Below are 20,398 nucleotides of genomic sequence, written 5' to 3'. Positions count from 1 at the left end.
TCCCGGATGGCTCAGTTGGTTGGAGCACGTCCTCTCAACCACAAGGTTCGACTCCCGCAAGGGATGGTGGGCTGCGCCCCCTGCAACATCCTCTTCCCCGGGGAGAAGAGGGGTGGAAGAGGAGGGCCAGGTGGGGGCCTAGCGGGGGGTGGGGGGCTCGTCTTCCAGGAGGGGCATGGGCCCGGCGAGGTCCCCAGCCCACTGGGCCATGCCAACAATGGCCTGTTGTAGAAGGAGGCGGGCAGAACAAAAAAGTGTGTGTGTGTGTGTATGTTTGTGGAGAGAGAGAGAAAGAGAATGAGAGACACATAGGAAGAGAGAGAGGACATGAAAATGTGGCACCATGTTAACAATTCGTAAATCCAGGAGAAAGGAATACAGGTGGTCATTTTGCTGGTCTTTCAAATAATTTTTCAAAATGAAAGTTGAGGAAATGCCTTTGGTACAAAGAACGATACAATTTCAACTGTTGGAGAAAGAGAAGGGGAAATGCGGTAGTGGGTGCTGTTCCAGGGAGCTCGGAGAAACGCACCAACTAGTATCTGTGACTTGATCACCCCCACCCCGCCTTCCCTCCTGCTGCCCAGAAAGCATAAAAGTCTAACCCCTTGGTCTGACTCTCCCCCACTCAACATCTTTCACACCATCCCCCAGGTCCTCATCTGATGGGACCTTCCTCAGTGGACAGCCACGCCCTGCCTTAGCTAGGATGGCACCCCATGCACCTTCAACGTCCACAGCTCATCTCTCTGGAGAGTGAACTCAACCCTAAGAGAGTTTGACCCACCTTGAGTTTTAAAAATTATATTCACTTAACTTCACAGAAAAAAAAATTGATGTGCAAAAATACCAAGATTTTAGTCATCCTACATTCTCTTTGGAGCGCTGCCAATGAGGATTATTTTCCGCCTTCGTCATCAGATTGGGATGCCCGTTTATTGCTTCCCCCCTCACCTTTTTTTCTTAGGGGCCCTTCCTTATATGTATTGAAGGCTAGTGGCCCACAGTTTTGAAGGCCTGTAGAACCCTTCCGTATGCTCCCTTTAGCCAGCCAGTTCCCCACTGATGGGCAAAGAGTCCTTTCCAAAGTTCCCATGTTGACCTGGTCGTGACCCTCGTGAGAAGCAGGGGACTTGCCCGCCTCCTCCCATCCCCGGGGAGAAGAGGGGTGGAAGAGGAGGGCCAGGTGGGGGCCTAGCGGGGGGTGGGGGGCTCGTCTTCCAGGAGGGGCGTGGGCCCGGCGAGGTCCCCAGCCCACTGGGCCATGCCAACAATGGCCTGTTGTAGAAGGAGGCGGGCAGGAATGCGGCCGGGGGAGTTGGGCGACCGCGGGGCGGGGCCGCTCTCAGCCGCAGCCTCTTACCTGCCCAGGTAGCTCGCATTTCCAGGCGAGCGGCGGCGCCCGCAGCACCTGTCGCCCGGTGCACGGGCGGGGAGGACGGCTCTGGGCATGGCCTGGTAGAGTGCCCTCGGAGACGGTGCGGGGTTCACTCCGGGGCAGGGCAGGGCGACCGAGGGACGTCCTTCCCCGGTGTCCGCGAGGCCTGCGGCAGCATGAAAAAGAACCAGACGGTGCAGGGTACCTTCAGCAAATTCTTCGGCAAGAAGAATGCCAACTCCAACACCACCTCCCTCTACGCCACCAATCCCCCCTGGATTTTCACCCAAGAGGCCCGGGAGGAGGGTACCAGGGACCTCGGTAAGTGCACCCGGGGGAGAGGGTCGGCGCTGGGCCACCGGGTGGCGGCCCCCACCCCTGGGAGGCGGCCGGCGGCGCTGCCCCGTCCCGGGCTCCGGGCGTTCCGCGCGGCCAGGGGCGGAGGGGCAAGGACACGTTGGAACCTGTGAACTGGCCGGGAAGGAGCTGCCGGAAACTCGAGGCGGCGCCGCAGCGCGTGTCTCTGGGAAAGGGCCATGGTATGGGGGATGGGGTGGGGGGAAAGGTGCGCGGATGGAGGGGACCCTCCGCACAGCGAGGGCGGAGACATTTGTGCCCCCCCGCCCCCCCGCATCTGATCCCAGCCCCTCTTCCAAGGAGTTTGCTTTCAGTCCTCGCTGGAAGTTACGTTTGTGTTGCCAGAAAGGCTTCCCGGGGTTTGCAGTGGGTCCTCCTTTTCCAGAAGTACCGTCCTGTTGGGTCAGAAGTGGCCCCCCACCAACCCCAAGGAGGGCTAGGGGTGGTCCCTTCAACCCGCACCTTTTCTGCTTCTTCTGTCCCCCCAGTACATCCCCCCACTGTCCTGGCCCAGGGTCACAGGCAAAGAGAGGGGGCTGCTATCTAGATGCCCACACGCTCAGCTCTGCACAGGGGAGGCCCAGGAAAAATCACTAAGAGCCCCGGTCAGCAGGATACCAGCCTGTGCAAGACACCTACTCACTTAGTGGGGTCAGGCTCTTGCAAGGTCAGCCTGCAGCCTGAGTTATCTCTGGGCCCAGACCCAGAAGCCTGGGATGGACAGTGGGGGCCACAGAAGGCCCTCGTCAGCCTAGCTCCTGAGTCAGGGAGGTGTATCTCTGCAGGCATCTGAAAATACCATGCCTCCAGGGGAGGAGAAACAGGAATTTACTTCTTGCTTATGTTATGAGGCTCTGGCCCAAAGAGGGTCACCGTCACTGCTTTAGCTCACCTGCCTTCATTGTCACCCCATTACCTTCACTGACATTTATGGTCACTGTGCTGGGACTCAGAAGATGTTGTAGCCTCAGTCCCTGCTGTTGGATTCAATTCAGCGGCCAGGTTGTCACGGGGGTTGGGGTGGGCACAAAGCACTGGGACAGGAGCAGGGTAAACAAGATGTCACCTGTCCCTGGCTCACGGATCCCAGACCAGAATTAACTATAGGACATGTAGCCCTTTCTAAGCCTTGGCTATAAAATTTAGATTAAGTACAGAAGGAGGAGAGAGGACAGATAGGCTCTGATTGCAGCTAGCCTTTAAGGTGAGGAGGAAGGGCATCGAGCATTTTGCAGAGCAAACAGCAGGAGCAAAGGCTGGTGGGAGGGCAGGGCAATTTGGGGGCACAGGTTAGGAACTTACAAATACATGTGTGCAGCCAAGTATAACTGCGATGCCCAAACACCTCTCCTTGCCTGTGTAGCAAACATGTATTGATCGCTTCTGAGGTGCAAGGTACCGTTCTAAAGTCCTCATGTTGTTGACTCGGTGAATCCTCATCTAGCTTATGATTCCTGTTTGACAGATGAGGAGACTGAGGCACAGGGAGGTTAAGTAACATGCCCAAGATCACACAGCTTTTAACGGCTGAGCCTGGATTTTCTCAAGTGTACAATTCAGTGATTTTTAGTAGACGTACAGAGTTGTGCAACCATCACCACAATTCAGTTTTAGAACATTTCCCTCACCGCAAAATTTCCGTCATGAGGCAGAGCCAATATTTGAACTCAGGCAGTAGGACTCCAGAGACCACACTCTTGGCCAGCTTGCTGATTTGACTTAGTAGAAGGTAATTCAAGGGTGAATTTGACTTGAGGGGGCGTCTGCCTGAGACCTCCCCCTACCCTTCCTCAAGAGGAGACCTTAAAAATGCCTTAGACACGTCTCTGCATTTCTGCCTGCACTGAGCATGCTGCTGGTAGGGATCACTGCCTCTGAGAGAAAGGGGTGCCCTGTCATCGCCAACCAGCTGCTGCCTTCACCAGCCTGGGCAGGGCTGGATCCCAGGGGGCAGGTCCTCCCATTCCCCAGGGCAGGGCTGGGCCCCCAGCTGACTCAGCCTGGTTGCATCCTGCACATGGAGGGGTGGAAAACAACGTGTGCCCGGCAGGATGGCAGCGTTTCTGGGGTGTTCCTCCACCTCCTGTGCCGGTGGGTGTGGCAAAGGTCCTCCTCCCTGCTGAACAGAACACGTACTTGGAGTTGGGGATGAGAGGGACCAGTGCTGGGGATTCTGTGATGTGATGGAGATGCCAGACCTGCCTTGGGGCCCTCCCTCTGTCAATAATGTGGGGACTAGCCACTCTCTGGGTCTCAATTTTTAATTCTGTTAAGTAGAGATGGTGTCCAGTCTGCCTGCAGAACTGTTTGAGGTTTGTATATGGCAGTGCTTTGAAGGGCATTAAAAAGAAATGCCCTAAAGTAAGGATTGGCAGATTTGGGCCCTGGCTCAAATCTGGCCCATGGCCTGATTTTGTAAATAAAGTTTTATTAGAACACAGCCAGCCATGCCCATAATTTACATATTGCTTATGGCTGCTTTCATGCTACAATGGCAGAATTAAGTAGCTGCAGGAGAGACTGCACGGCCCCCAAAGCTGAAAATATTTACTAGCTGGCCCCTTATTAGTATCAGGTCATTCCCCACCCTGAGTATTCCCTGCACTTGCCTGCTTCAGTTCCTCTTCCTAACACTGCTGTAGACCAGAGGAAACTGAGGGAAAAGAGACTATCCTAAGGTCTCAAAGGAGTTGGGATTAGAGTTTTATCGGTCCCTGAGTCTGTGACATTCCCTGCAAAGCTAGCCGTATCAGGCCCTTGGAAATCAGTGCAGGGGTGTATAAGGGAAGTAAGGAATAACCACTAGCTCAGTAGCTACAGCCATGTACAAAAGTCTGTTTGCACAGGGTAGGCTGGATGCAGCCGGTAAAATGCAGTCATGTGAAGGTGGTTACGGATACATTTTTCTTTAAAGAATTTTCCTAACATTTATTCCAGTAACTTACTTTACTTGAGGGCTTCTCGTAATGCAATTGTAAGCCTAATTAAACCTCTTGCCTTTCCCCAGCCCATGCTAGGGTCTTAAAAGGCCACACAATTGTCTTTTAAAGGCATGGAGAGGTGCTCTTTGGGAATCCTGAGACAAGGGATGGGCTGCTGCCCCCTGAGACCTGGTGCTCTGGACTCCTCCCTTGCCTCCTGGATTAATTAAGCCTGGCTTCTGTATCTACTGCCATCCCACCCCACCCCAGCAATGAGACTGCCCTGCTTGCTGGGGAACTCTCTTTCTTGCCTCCAAATGTAAATCACTTTCATCACAACCAGGTAGGACACCTCCTTAAAATGCAGATTTCTAGGGTTCCACCTCAAGCGTCTGAAGTCAGAATCGCTGGGCTAGGGCTCAGGGTCTGGATTTTTCACCTGCTCCTGGGTGATTTTTTTTATACAGGAAGATTTGAGAATCCTGGGGTTCCTTTCCCCGGATGGGAGCTGGGCCAAACTTTTTCCCCTTAGAACTTCCTGCAGTTCTAAATAAGTGTGTAGGGACTGTGGCCAGGTCCTGATTAAGAGAACCCCAATGCTCCCTAGGGTGGCTTCTTGTTCTGGTATCCCTGCTCCTAGAGTCCCCTGATCTTGTGTCTCAGGCCAGGCTAAGGGTAGGAAGTCATGAACCCCAGAAGCTGAGCATAGATTTCCCGCCAGTGCCCAGCTGGCACCAGCCTACCGAAAGCTGACCTGTGCTTTGCAGGGGTGTGAAGGAGACTGTTGTTTGCTCCTGGCCCTTGGAGGTGTGCTGTGGCTTGCTGGCAGTTAGTACACACGCACACACCCTCTCTGCTGCCCCATTATATAAAGTTCCTCTTGTCTTGGTAGTTGAATTCAGAAAGCAGGCCCTCCCTTGAACACTGCCACCGGCTACAGGGTGCCCCTTCTCTCTCAGCCAATAAATTAATAACAATAATAATAATGCCATCATTATCAGTTATTTCTTGAAGCAGGCACGTGCTAAAAAACGACGTTTATGTTTTCTCAATTGAGGAAACAGACTCAGAAGGCTCAGAGGTTCGATGACTGTCATTTCAGCTCAGGGCAGCTCAAAATTTAAGTACATCCAATCACCCGGGACCTTATGAAGATCAGATTCTGACACGGTAGGTTAGGGATGGAGGGAGACTGCACTTCCCACTGGTTCCCAGGTGAAGTCCTTCTGCAGGTCCAAAGACCCGTCTTTGAGCAGCACGTCCAAGTTGGAAGGAAAGGGCCTGTTTGCTGCTCTCTTCCCCCTCCAGTCTCTGCCCCCAAGGCTCCTCCCTCTCTGTTCCCCCCTCCTCTGCTGCTCCTCCCTGCCCTACTCCAGCCCAATGTCCCCTCTGCCCTTGGACAAAAGGCTGTCTCTGGTGCTGGGGTCAGGCCTGCTAAGGCTTGCTGGGGCAGACTGGCCCTTTCAGGTTCCTGTCAGGTGGACCTCTTAATTAGCAGCGAAGGGCCTCATTAACTCCATTGTGGGTTACATTCACATGGCACCCCCCCCCCACTGCTTCCCTGAAAATCTGGGCCTTCGTAGTGGCCAAGGATTGCATGCCCCACCTCAGTAGGGTAGAGGTGAGGGGTCTGTTTTGGGGTTCTGGGTTACTTTGGGTCAAGGCAACAAACTCCCACACCTACCCCTCCTTCAGGTGGTGGCCAGTGCTCCTGGGGTCATTGGGGGGCCCCTGGCAATTTGGAGTCCCACACATCACCCCAGCTCTTCTCCTGTTCCTGATAGCTTCTTTCCCTCCCCTGATTTGGGGAGGCTTCCTACAGAATCAAGTAATTATCTCCTTTTGACAGGTAGGGAAACAGCCTGAGAAAGTGCTCAAAGCCCTCAGGTATTATATGGAGGAGCTGGGATTCCGACTCCCAGGTTCATTTGTTTCCTCTAGGTCTCACCAACTTTTGAGTCTCACTCTGGAAAAACAGGAGACCAAGGGAAGAGGGGCTGGGTCCCTGCGTTGTTTCCCTGCTGTGCTGGCTATGACCAGAGAGAACTGGATTTGGAGTTAGGTGCCTGGGCTTGAATCACCAGCTGTGGGATCTTGGGCAGGGGACTTCACCTCTCTGAGACTCAGTTTCCTCATCTGCAAAACAAGAATAATAAGAGTACCTCTCCCATAGGTTTGTGAAGGGCACTTAGAATAATACCTAGGTCATAATATAAGCTTAATAGACGTTAGACATTTCCATTTTATTATTAATTTTCTCGCAAGTTTGGACCTGTCTAGGATTTGGGGAAAGAGCTAAATAATTCAACCTCCATGGAAATCCAGGGGCAGCTTTGGGAACAGGGGAGCAGGAGCATTTTACCAGGCTTTCAGACCTGAACTCTGTGAGAAAAGAAATGCCGTAGACCTGGAGGGAGGACCTCCTCCTCTGGGGGAGAACGGGAGAAAAAAGGGCTGGGAGTGAGACTGCAGCTTGTGCCCAGCTCTTGACTTCCCCAAAGCTGGCCATGCCCCCCTCCTCTTAACACATGTACACACACACACACACACACACACACACGGTCCCAGACCTAGAGAACCAGGTCGGCCTGTTTGGGGAGAGGCAGCGAGCCATGTGCCATGGGTAAGGCACTGCATCATTTGTGCTTGGAGCCCAGCGCTACAAGTCGGGGTCCTGCTCGGGCCGTGGCAACACCGCAGCTTTACGACCTTGGGCCAGCGCTGCCCACTCTGGGCCTCAGTGTTCTCATCTGCAAAGAGGGTAGCCTCAAGTGTCCAGACTCACAGTTCTCTCTGACAAGAGAGCAAAGGCCACCTGCGTCCCGGTGGTTTTCACCCATGGGTACAGGTGTTCACTCATAATTTGCCAGTGATCAAACCTGATTCGAGCTCGGTCCAAACCCTGGCAGAGCAGGGGAAGGTGGAGCGGAGAGCGTGCGATGACGATGGTGAGGAGCAGCTGTCCCAATTACCGAGCCCAGATTATCTGCCAGGCGTTGTGCTAACCTGTTGCACACTTTATCTCATTCAGCCTCACACCAACCTACCCAGTAGGGACCATGCACTCACATTTACAAAGATGAGGCAACAGCCTCAAAGAGATCTAGTAACGTCTCCAAGACTCCACAGTTGGTAAGTGATGGAGCAAGGATGAACGCAAATTTAGTCAGGCTCCCTACCTGTGGTCTTGACCCCACACTGTCCTTCCTGTCACCCCCCCCAGGGAGGAGCTGTGAGCTGCCTGGGGTCCCTGGCCTGGGGCTGAGGCTCCGCCCAGGCCGTCTCAGCCACAACATAAACACCGCTGGAGCCAACAGTAGGGTCAGGTATTCCTGAGGAAGGCCTTGAAGGAGGGGAGCTGCCATCCCCAGCTTAAAATCTGAGGCGAAGCCTTCCTGCTGAAACAGGTGTGGCACTCAGAATTAATTTCAAACTCCGTTTTTGGACATTAGGTGGGATTTATGTGAACTCACGTCCTTGAGGGAGGGTAAAAGAAAGCAAAGCGGACTTCATTTCCTGTCAAGATATGAGAGAGAAATGTCACCAATGGAAAGTAATCTTGTGCACGATTCTGTCAGAAAGAGGATTTCATTTGGGGGGGAATTGGGGTCGTTTTGATGATCAGGTTTGGGTAAATGGGGGCAGACCTGGGTTTCATCCTATTGTATCAGTGTTATTTTTAGGTGAATTTGCCAGATAGAGGCTAGAGTTCTTATCTTGACAGGGCTGTGGTCCACCTGGGGCTCAAACTCTGCTCAGATCCTGCTTCCGTGGTCTCCCAAGCCTTCTTGGCTGCCGGAATTGCCCCAGGGGCCTCCTGAAGATGCCTGCCCCCTTTCCCTAGAAGCTCTGGTCAGGTGGCTGTCTTCATTTTCCTGCCTTGTGAATCCCATCGGGATGTTTCTCAGCTGCCTCTCTGGTCCTCGTGGCAAGCTCAAAACTTCTGAGATCCCCGAAAATTCTTCCCGTTGGGAAAGGGGGTCAAGTAAAAAGGCCGACACAGAGGGAGTTTCCAAGTTTCAGGGTGGGCACGATCCTAGGATAGAGCCCGTTTTCTGACCGAGAAGTCTCATTGTCCTCAGAGGGCAAGTTGTCCAGCCTCTTCTCCATCAGCTCCTTTCCCTCCTCACTGTCCCTTCCTTCCTCAAGAGGTAGGCTGGCCCTCCTTTCTCTCCTTAATTGAGAAAGGGGCTGCTTTTCAGGAAGGTCCATTCTAGTGTCCCTGACTCAGTGATCCCAATGGAGTTCGTTTACTTCCATAGGAAAATCCCCAAGGCTGGACTCTGTTGTCTTCTGTTTAGTTCTGGGCCTTTACTTTGAGGTTCAGAAATCCCCAACCCTGAACTTGAACTCTGGAGAACCTAGCTTCTGGTGGTGGCCACACCTGCCTCACCTGCTGGTGGCATGGCTTGACTCATTGTGAGCTGAGCCCAAGTATGAGGGGCCCAGGGAAAGCCTGTCGGGTTCTAGCCATAGCTCTTCTTTTCTTTTGGCTTAAAACAACATACATGTATTAGCTTACAGTACTGGAGGTCAGAAGTCTGACACCAGTCGCAGTGGACTAAAATTAAAGTGTTGGCAAAATTTTGCTCCTTTCTAGAGATTGTAGGGGAGAATCTGTTTTTCTCACCTTTTCCGGTGTCTAGAAGCCCCCTGCGGTCCTTGGCTGTGGCCTCCTGCCATCTTCAAAGGTAGCAATGTCCAGTCAAGTCTTTCTCATATCACACCACTGTGAATCTGCTGCCATCATCCCCTTTCCTTTCCTGACTCCCAGCCACACCTCCTAGAACTGGGAAATCAAACTGGACTTCCAAGATGTGCCCCAGTGGGGAGGGAGCCACCTGGGCCTTTCACCCCTGCCTCAACCCCAGCCCCTCCCTTTCAGGAGGTTTCTCAGAGAACAATCATATTCTTAGAAAGGATTCCCCTGCTAAAAACAACCACAAACCAACCGAGACAACAATGCCTCTTAGGGCTGAGTCACGGAATCTGAGGTGTGTAGAGCGCTGGCCCATGTAGGGGTCAGAGCCACAGTGCCCTGACCCAGGCATGGCCTTGGGCAAGCAGCTTCACTTCCCATGCCTCCCCAGCCTTGCTGCATGGCCACCAAGCCTCCCTTGCCCTCAAATAGCAGCCATGCCCGCTCTTGCCCTCATCCTCCCCTCCACGTCCTGTAAACGGCAAGATTAGGGACCCCCTGCTTTGGGAGCTGTGTGTGTAGTGGTTCAGAGACCAGCCCCAGAGCAGAGACCCCAGCTTCGCCACTTACTTTGAGGCTTTGGGCAAGTTAATTGACCTCTCTGCGCCTCGGTTTCCTCATCTGTAAAATGTGGGTAATCATCATACCAATTGCATGGGGCTGTTCTGAGAAGTAAATGAATTAATAATGTAAATGATGCTTAGAACAATGCCTGGCCCATTAAAAGTGTTCAATAAGTCTCACATATTATTATGACTGTTATAATGATCACCTTGTCAGGTTGCTCTCTTCTGAAAGCTCCTAGGCACACAGTAACAGTAGCCATTAATATGATAACTCAGCGATAGAAAGGAACGCAGTGCAGAGATTAAGTGAAGTGATTAGAGAGAGGGCCTGCCTAGGAGCGTGTCCCTCACCCAGGCCCTGTGGTAATCCTCACCCCACCCCCAGTTCTATTAAGCACCCCCAGTCCTATTAAGGACCCAACAGCCTATCAGGTCTAAGACCTTATCCCACACGCAGCCCTACAGAGAATGTCCCAGGAGACCCTGGCCAACACGTAGGCTCTTGGAAGCCAGGGAGAATCTGGTGGGTTTTAAGGATAGCTGCCGGGTATATCCAGTTATCTCTACTTTTGTTGTTTCTGGTTGGGCCAAACCTACATTCTCAGAGCTCCCCCTTCCTTCCCCAACCCCGGCCCCGCCCCTTAGCTTTTGGCCTCCAGCCTCAGGCAAGGAGCCTGGCAGCGGGACTGGGAATCCTGTCTGTCTGCCCACCCGAGCTGGGCAGTGCTGGGAATTGCAGTAGACTGGGATGTGTGGAGCACACGGAGAACTCTCCATTTTGGCTCCTTTTGAGAGATGAGAACCTTAAATGTACCAGCCAACTCTCTGCCTGGTAGGGCAGCAGACAAAGGGCTCTCCGTCCATTTCCTGCACTGTTCCCAGGAGTTTCCATGTCACATTCGAAGTCCAGATTCTCACGTAGAGGGCCATGGCTGTAAGTGTAGGTAGGAAAGGGGATGAATGTATTCTGATCCCAGGACCTCCCGGAAAGCCCAATCTCTTGTGAATAAATCTTTTGGCTTTCTTGCACTTTTCTCCTCAAGTCACGTGCAAGGGGAAAAGTAATCTCCTCTCATGTTCCTTTAATGTTCCAGTGAGTTAGATTCTGGTTAATTGGGATTTGGACCTTTCTTCTCTTTCCCCTCCAACTATAAAGAAGGAGAAAGTCTCTCAGGGCCTGTTAAGTGGATGTAAGCCGCTTGCCATGTGAGTGACATAGTAGGAGGCCCACAGTGATCCCTGCCTCTAGGAGGTGACTGTGTGTGAACCTGGGGTGGGATGTAAGATGCTTATCAATGTGTGTTAGGGCTCATGAGGAACATTGGTTGAAAAAGTGTGAATGGCTCCTCACACCCTCCTCCCGACTATAGAAACAGCTTGGAGCACAGGCCCAGTAATTGGAGGAAGAGGAAAGTCCTTCATATCATCTGCCAACAGGGAAAGAGACCATGTTTTGTTGAGCACTTACTACGTATATGCTGACCACACTCCTCACAACAGTCCTACAAAGTTGGTACTATCATCATTCCCATTGTACAGATGGCAAAACTGAGGCCCAGAGAAGTTAAACAACACAGCCAGTCAGTGGCAGAGCTGGGATTTGTGTTGGGTCACATGCACCCCACTGTCCCACTCTTTCTGCTCTGCCCTCACGGGTGCATCAAACAGAGCCGTGCACACAACCATTGGTAGATTGGGGGGCAAGAAAATCTCCAGTTAAAGGAGTCCAAAAGGTAGGTGCTGGGTTGTTGGGGGCAGCAGGTGGCCTCATCTGCTCTGCTTGTTCCAGATTAGAAATTCAAACACTTGAGAGAAAAGCCAGGTTGTTTTCTTCCCTCTTTCCAAGATAAGCTTTAGCTGGGGTCGTGGCCAAGCTTCAGGGCCCCCAAAGGAGGGCTGACTTGTGGGAGTGAGGGTTCAGGACCTGTAGAGGATGAATCAAGAGACAGATGGCTGCTGGGGGCTGAAAGCCCCAGGAATACTGCAGGAGACCCCAAGAAACCCCCCCTGCGGCCCCTCCCAATCCTTCTTTAGTAGGCCCCATTAGCACACACCCTGTCTGTAGGATCTGTGTCAAAAAGGGCCAACCACAGGGCCTGCATTTCCTCATAGAAACTGCAGAGCAGAGTAAACTCAGTGGTCAACATGCCTTTGATCTGCAGCTCACGGTTTCCCCTTGTCTCCTCTAGATGGGATCTATTATGGAGACAATCGGTTTGACACGGTGAGCGAGTCAGGAACAGCCACGCTGAAAGCTCGGCCACGAGTCCGGCCTCTACTGACCTTCCTTCCTCTGGTAAGTACGGTTCTGCTCTGGTGTCTCAGGGTCTGCTCTGGACGGGCCATCAGGGCTGCCACGGAGGAGGTAGTCCCACCTGCCCAGGCCTAGTGGACATCAGCCTCCCCCTGTGTCCATTCCCTTCCTTCCTGATGCCAACCCAGGACAGCTACTGGAAGGAGGCATGGCTGAGGCTCATGGCAGGAAGGCTAGGATTAGGGGTGTCAACTCTGAGTCAGAACCCAAGGAGAGGTTATAGGAAACTTGTGTGCTGAGGCATTGCAACAGTGGGTACCTCCAGTTAAGCAGGATTCATATTCCACAATCACTGATGGCTGCCTTCTCCATGGTAGGCCCTGCATTAGATGCTGGGATGTGGAGATGACTGAGCCAGCACTGCTGCTCTCAAGGCAGGACACGAGTGAGTGAACAGACTGATAGAATACAGGCCAGAGCAGGGGCAGTCGATCCAGCCACAGGGGGTGGTCAAGGAGGGCTTCCTGGAAGAGGTGACGTGTGCGCTGCCTCGAAGGACAAAGAGCAGTGACCCTTGGGAGGAGGGCACTTGGGACAGACAGATTATTTGTTTGTGAGTCTGAAATGACAGAAAAAAACAAAAACTCCCTTCTAGGGCCTATGGTTGGACTTTTGTTCTTTGGCAAGGGAGATGTCAAAACAACCGCGCTGTGACTGGTTCTGTTTACCGTGATGAGAGTTCCTAGGTTTTCTGGGACAACATTGACCAGTGCTGTCCAAAAGCAATATAATGTCTCATATAATTTTAAGTGTTCTAGTAGCTGCTTTAAAAGTAAAAAGAAGTAGGTAAAATTAATTTTAATACTATATTTTACTTAACCCAATATACTCAAAAGATTATTATTTTAACATTTAATCAATGGAAAAAATACTAATGAGCTGTTTTATATTCTTTTTATACTAAGTCTTCATTCAGATCTGGTGTACTACACTTCCCACTTCTGACTAGTGACATTTCAAGTGTTCAGTGGCCACCTGTGGCCAGTATTGGACAACCCAGATCTAGAGCCTAAACAGTCAGCCTCCTGAATTCTAGGTTCACTCCTGTCTGTCAGACGGGTCGTGGTTGAGACAATACTGTCACTGGGGTCCATGAGGATTTGTGCCACCTGGACTGACAAGATACCTAATCCTGGTCTGAGTTCTCAGGGGCCTGTTGGACCTTGGGCACCCCACACCTTCGGTTTGGGCACCTGTAAGTTCTGCCCAGCACTGCCTGGCACAACCACCTTCCTCTCGCCATCGCCATTTTTTTTTTTTTCTGGTTTGTCCAACCTCACTAACCAGACCCCGAGATTCGAGATGGGAGAGACCGAGACTTACATTCTCCTTGCTGCATCCCCAAGGTCTCTACGTGGAGCAGGGCTGAGCACACAGACCTCCGGAAATATAACTTCAAATAATGTGTTTTCTGCTTATAAAAACAATTCATAGACATTATAGACAAACACAGAAAGTACAACACCAACAACAAAAAGGTATAAAGCAAATGAGTCAGCCCCTACCTTTGTTTCTAGAGGTTTGTAAAACTATTACAGGGGTCATTGCACCTACAAATGCAGGTGAAATAATTTTGAGATTTTCTATTACTGGACGTGAATTAGATTCTGTCCCCCAGGGCACACAAACTCAGAAGGACAGTGCTGTGGGCCCAGGGCTGACATACCCAGGTTGTTAAAATATTGAAATAAATGGCTGTTGCCCCTTCACTCGCTCCTGCTGTCCCCACTCCTCCCCCAGATCTGAACCAGAAACTAAAGGGTTAATGCTGCACAGCTGAGTTTATTCTGATTGGCCAGAATCCTGCATGCCCCACCCACCCACTTTGGGCCCCTGCCCTTACTAGGGCAAATCTCAGCCTCTCTGTTCTCTTCTCTTCTGGTTTGGGTCCTCTGGTTAGGATCTGGTCTGGGCCAACCAGGGCTGTGCAGATCCCAGGCCGACTGCAGAAGACTGGGGGTGGGGAGGCACCGGAGGGGGCTTGGCTGGCTGGTCAGATCCAGAGTTCTGAGGCTGCTTTCTGGGACCCGTCCTTCCAGGCAAACCTCAGAGCCAATCCCAAGAGATGGGGGCTTCCCCACTCCCAACACACTTTCACCTTCTCATTGGTGAGGGCGAGAGAATGAATGCGGGAGACCTGACGATTGAAAAGGGCTCATCAGGTCCCCACCAGCCTCGTTTAAAACGAAGCAGGAACTGAACCCCAAAAGGGGAATTTCACTCCATGGGGAAAGGCAGGTGGAGTGGCAGAGCAGCTCGTGCTATGTGCAATTCAGGCCGTGTGTCAGGCCATTCCAAATGCCTAGTATATGCTAACAGAGCCAACAGAGCCACCCTATTGGGACGGTGCTGTCATGAATCCCCATTTTACAGATGGAGAAAGTGAAGGACAGAATGGGACAGTAACTTGCTTAAGGTCACACAGCACATAGGTGGCAGAGTTGGGATTTGAACCCCTGCAGCCAGGCTCCAGGATCCAAGTTCTATTCCCGCCTTCCTACTCTCCCCTCTCCCCCTCCCACGCTACCTGGAAGATTTTTTCTTTCCTTCCAGCATTGGCCTACAGAACCACTGGCACTTCCTTATCTGCTTCTCTGAACCCCTGTCCAGCAGCCAGGGCCTGCTGGGCACCAGGGTCTCGTTTCTTTTGGGTCATAGATGCCTTTGAGACCGTGATGCGGCTATGGTCCACATACATATGTGTGATTTTGCTTACAATTTCAGCAGAGAGCTCTCAGGTCCCTGGAAGCCTACCTGTGGCGCACCTTTAGATTAGAAACCCTTGACCTGATGGCCCGTATCCTGGCGACATCTTTGTGCTTCTGACTTAGGTCGCAAGTTATAGAGCAGCCCTAAAATCTTTCATCACCTGCTCCTGAGCTGAGGGGAATAATCTGACTCCTCTTCCCTGGCTCTGGGCTGGGTCCTTTGCTTTCTTCCAGCCGGGGCAGGAGACTGGGAGAAGGAAGAGGAGCTAGAGGACAGCACTCCTGTGGGTGTGGTTCACACATACACACACTGGCACACCCCATCCCCACACGCCCCCCACCAGGGTGGGTGGGGAGTGACACTGTCCTAACCAGCTGGGCCTTGCCCCTCCCTGTTCTCCCATACTCAGAGGGCACCTCCTGGGCCAGGCCACCCTGGGGCAGGGGAGGTACAAGGCAGAGATGCTGAGAAGCCAGGCAAAGGCCTGGGAAGGCCCATGTTTTTCCTGAGCTCTGTCTGGGCCTGGTCTTCTTCCGAATGCTGTCAATACCCCCACATGAGCCTGCAAAGGGACAGTGTGAGAGGAGAGGGCAAAAGTGGGGGGGCGGGAGAGACAATGGCAGGTGCTTCTGCACGTTCCCTGGAGCTTCCTCACTCTGAGGTGAGAGTGCAGAGGACTAAGAAATACTTTCTCAGGCATCAAAGGCAAATTATTAAAAGAACCTTGGGACCCCTTAGTGACTGGAACAGGACCTGGATTGATTCTCGGGTAACTGGCACCAGTCCTGGCTCTGTCACTAGGCTGTGGGGTGGCTGAGGGCCAGGCCCTTCCTTTCCCCAGGATTCGGGCTCCTCAGCCATGTTCTGTGTTAAAGTAACTCCTTAAGGGAGGGACAGGAGGTACAGTCAGCTCTCTGGAGGTCCCCAAAGAAGCCAGACCCCTCATGACATATAGATCCCTCCTTGAGCTCTGCTTCTACCTCTGGAAAGGGCAGTGTTCCAGCCGCCGGGGCCATTCACTTCCTGCTCCGAGAGCTGTAAGGAACTGAATCACAATAACCAAGCTTCAGATCTCGGTAGGAACTCAGTGCTCATTGGGATGAGGAAACCGAGGCCTGGGAAGAGAAGGGTCCTGCCCAGGCCACACAGCTCAATAGAGGCAGAGACCGGACCTGAGCCCAGGTCTTGTCCCAATCCAGTCCTGTCCACACCACATGGGCTGGACTGGATGGGAGCAGGATCCTTTTCCCCACCTACGTGGAGGTAGAACTCCAAGGGGAAGCTGGGCCCAAGGCTCAAGCCAGAGCCTGTCTCTAGCTTTCCAGAGCCAAGTGAGTAGAACAGCTGGTGGTGGGAGGGAGGGTTGTACTTCTCTCTGGGGCTCCCTCTCACCCTCCCCTGGTCTGAATGAAACCATCCCCAGGGTGATGCATATGCGGAATTGAAAATTAAATGCCAATGTGGCAAGTATGGGGAAACTGGCTGGACAGGTCCCAGGGGTGCCCCAGGTGGTGAGATCTTCCTGGGTTACCCCACCCTCTGAGTCAGGCAGGCCTGGCTATTTCTGGGGAGGTGTCAGGCCCCACCTATTCTGGACTCTTGCCTGGAAGCTTAAAGAACCAGCAGGAGTCAGCTGGATTTCCCCTTCTGTTCCACCTCCTGCTGCAGGAGCTCATCTCTGAACTTGAGGCCCAGGCTCCCTGTCGGGGTGGCATTGGAGCTCCCTAGGATGAACTGGGCAGGGCAGTCGTTATTAGATTTTGACAGATTCATGTGGCCAGTGTTGGCTGGAAGGGTTGTGGGTAAGGGAGCTCCATGTATTCACATGGGGTGGGTGTCAGAGGCCTATAGTGAGTGTACAGAGGGAGCTCCCAGCACGCCATAGCCCAGCCCACCTCTCCCCACCTGGCTCCTTTCCTCACACTGAGGGCTTCCACCTGAACCTCCTCATTGTCACCCACAAACAGACACCTCTTGGTCACCCCATGGGCGCAGGGATGTGCACTCCTCTCCCCCACCCACCCCCAGCTGGGACTGCCCTCAGGAGGGCTGATGGGGAGAATCTCTAGAAGTGGGCTCGGGGCCATCTGCTTAGAATTCTGGGGACTTTGGTGCCGGAAGCAGGGTCAAGAAGGGGGTGATGCGGACTGTGAGGGCATGTCCCCTGACCCGATGGACTCCTTGCCCTGTAGGGAACCAGAGCAGAGCCCTTTGTGGCACAGAGTCCAGGGCAGGACCCTCGTAGCCCTGGTCTAAGAGCAGCTCTGGGATGGCAGGCAAATCCAGAGGAAGATGGTCTCATTGGTGGAACTCTCCTCTGACCCCCAGGAGAGGGCATTTGCTGTGGCGGAAGGTAGAGGCCAGGGAGGAGTCAGTTGAGCTCTTTTATAAAATGTTCACTGGCTCCCAGTTTCAGAGAAGCTGTTCTATGAAGAACACGGACCTCTCCCCTCCCACTGCCCCACAAAGCCAGGAAAACACCTGGGTGGGTTTCACCCAGCTGAGGTCATTGGTGCCTGGAGGGTTTCCTTGTGTCTCTCAAGCTGGGCTCCCATCACCCTGCTCCCCAGCCTGCAGGGGTGCCCCCAGCCATGCCCGGCTCTAGCTGGGGCTCAGGGTCATCTTCCTCCCCCCCTGCAGCTCCACACCTAACCCTGAAGTGCCCCGACCGGGCTCCAGGAGGAATCTAGTGAGGAAGTTTGCATTCCACAATGTGTAGCTAAGACTCAGAACTGGCCTGTGCCCAAGGTCAACCATGTATTGCCCATTAGCCCAGCCCTGGTGACCCACCTTGGGGTTTGGCTGGGTTTTGAGGAATTCCAGGCATGAGGATATGTGTCCCGGGCATGAGAAGGCCACGGGGGCAGGACTGGAGCCATCAGTGGTGTGAGCCCTGTCGCCCTAAGCCTTGGTGGTACAGCAGGAGGTTAGCAGCCAGCTCTGACCCCCTAAAGCTTTAAGGGGAGACTAACCTCAACCTCAAACAGTGAGTGGCAGGTGGGAAAAAGGAGCAGGAGAGCTGGAAGGAGGAGTTCATGCAGCCCCTTTTCCTCCCTTCCTCCTCCCGTTCTCCCTTTCCTTCCTTCTTCTCTTCGACTCTGAGATGTTTGTAGTGAAAAGGAGCATAGGGGATTTCCGGTGATCTGACCCTGACCAGAGGAAGCACCCATCTCTTCAGATCCACCAAACAGACACAGATACACCCCAGGGACAGTGCCCAGAGCAGCAGGCCAAGAACTCATGTCACTGCTGACCCACTAAGGTTGGTTAGGACCTAGGGGAGGAGAGCCCAGGGGAAATGCTCTTCTCAAGAGCTTACTCTGCAGGGTCTCTTTAGGTATATGGAGGCACACAGGGAGGTGGGATCATCCCCATTTTAGAGATGAGAACACTGAGCCTCAGAAGGCAAGGGAGGGGCACGCTTACTGATCACTGACTGTGTGACAGATACTGCCTACAATTGCTTTGGGACAAGGGAGTGAAATTAAGATTGCCATCTAGGCTACCTGACTCCAAAATTTATGTTCTTTCCACCTGATCACAAGATTTTTTTTCTTTTAAATTACTATTGTATTGGGTGTTTTTTTAATCAAGAAGGAAACAGAAGTTCACTGTTCAGTACCGAGAAATAGAGCTAAGTATAAAGAAGAACATAAATATAAATATTCTTGGAAGGCGCCTGTGCCGTCAGCCTCCCCCAGCTAATCATCGCTGGATAACTTTCTTTTTTTTTTTTTTTTTGCCTTGTTTAACTTTTTATTTATTTTATTTTATTTTTTTTTTTTTAAATTTATTTTTAAGTTATTGGGGTGACAATTGTTAGTAAAATTACATAGATTTCAGGTGTGCAATTCTGTATCACATCATCCATAAATCACATTGTGTGTTCACCACCCATAGTCAGCTCCCCTTCCATCTCCATACATTTGATCCCCCTCACCCTCATCCCCCACCCCCCAACCCCCTTACCCTCTGGTAACCACCAAATTACGTTCCCCAGATTAATTTTCAATATACTCGGTTGTGATGGCTGTTTAGAGCCTGCCTGACTGAGCTGGGGAGTTGGCTTGTGCCCCTCTGGGAGGTGAGTGAGATGACCAATGATCTTAGCTTCTGGGTGTTGTCTGGGTGTGGAGACAAGGAAGAGATGAGGCCCAGTTTCATGGGGAGTGCCTCACCAGGCAGGGCCGGGGCTGGACTCTGCCCCAGGCATTGAGCAAGGGCTGCTTTGCAGCAGCAGTGCAGGGAGTGGCCATGGCCGTGGCCGGCTGCCCACTGGCCCGAGGAAGGAAGCACCAGCCAGCTGTCTCCTAACAGGCACTCATGCTTATTTGCATGTTCTTGGGTGTTTCCTTGCCCACAGGTGGGTGCACCGCTCTCTTGATGTGGGGCTGCCACCTTCAAAGGGCCACACGCTCCTGTCTCCTGAATGTGTTTGAGGCACACACCAACCCCTGCAGGCAGCACCCTGGGGCACCGGGTCTATCATTTCCCCAGGGTAGGCGTGCTGCGCGTGGGGCACAGTCCGTACCCCAACTGCCTGCAGCGTTGGAGTCCCACGTCTGAGGCCAGCAGTGACCTCAGGCCCAGCCTGGGCCACTTGGCCTCACCTTGTGGCTCCTGGAAAAGAAGCTTCATGAACTCCTCCTTCCAGCTCTCCTCCTCCGTTTCCCCACCTGCCCCTTCCCCCTCTGGAGGCAGAGAACTATCTGGAGGCAATGGCAGATGTGTATCCCAACATCTTGTCACGGAGGGGTGGCCCCAGAGAGTCCAGGCCGCCACCCATATGGCAAATGTGAGCTGAGTCACAGACTGGACACATTATGGGCCTGGACTCACAGAACGCCAGGGGTGAAGGGATCCTTAGAGAGCGTTCCAGAAGAGGCAGGGAGGCCCAGAGAGAGAAGAGACTTTGCTCCAAGTTAATAGGTGGTGGGGCTGGCACCAGAGCGTAGGGTGTCCGCCCCTCTGTCCTATATTCTTTCTACCACTCATTCACTCATCCGGGAATTTATTCACTCAACAAACATTGGTTGAATGGCCAGTCTGTGCCAGGCATGACAAAGACAGCCATCACCCAACCCACAGGTAGGCTGGGCTGGGGCAGCAGAGCGGACAGTCATCCACCATAGGCTCTTATTTGAGCTGGAGGAAATACTATAGTAGCAAAGAGGGCAGACTTTGAGGTTCCGATATTGGCGCTGCCACTTACTAGCCATGTGACCATGGGCTGTATACTTAGCTTCTCTGTGCCTTAGTATCCTCATCTATAAAATAAAAACAATAACCCCCCTCTTAGGGTTACTGTGAGGACTAATTGTGTTGCCACATGTGAAGTACTCGGAAAGGTACCTAGCACACAGTAGGCACCTAATCAATGTGAAGTGTAATAATAATGCATACAGGGTGAGGAACACACAGGGAAGAGAAATTAAGTCAAGCTGGGGTTGCCAA

The 20,398-nt window shown here is 52.6% G+C and overlaps 1 protein-coding gene across 4 annotated transcripts in view; it reads left to right on the top strand.

The window, feature by feature from the left end:
• Positions 1 to 1,370: 1,370 nt before the first annotated feature.
• The window catches only part of C3H6orf132 (chromosome 3 C6orf132 homolog), a 30,417-nt gene continuing 11,389 nt past the window's right edge, over positions 1,371 to 20,398 (top strand). For 2 of the 4 annotated variants that reach the window (XM_033100653.1, XM_033100643.1), the window contains exons 1-2: positions 1,372 to 1,699; positions 12,111 to 12,217. In XM_033100653.1, the coding sequence (XP_032956544.1) occupies positions 1,555 to 1,699; positions 12,111 to 12,217 (252 nt within the window). In that variant the 5' untranslated portion in view covers positions 1,372 to 1,554. Of the gene's footprint in view, positions 1,700 to 12,110; positions 12,218 to 20,398 lie in introns of all 4 variants that reach the window. The other 2 variants (XM_033100661.1, XM_033100669.1) reach the window with 2 other exon arrangements.

This window comes from Rhinolophus ferrumequinum, chromosome 3 (genome assembly GCF_004115265.2).
Source record: "Rhinolophus ferrumequinum isolate MPI-CBG mRhiFer1 chromosome 3, mRhiFer1_v1.p, whole genome shotgun sequence".
NCBI classification, from domain to species: domain Eukaryota; kingdom Metazoa; phylum Chordata; class Mammalia; order Chiroptera; family Rhinolophidae; genus Rhinolophus; species Rhinolophus ferrumequinum.
This window is presented reverse-complemented; position numbering and strand designations above follow the sequence as displayed.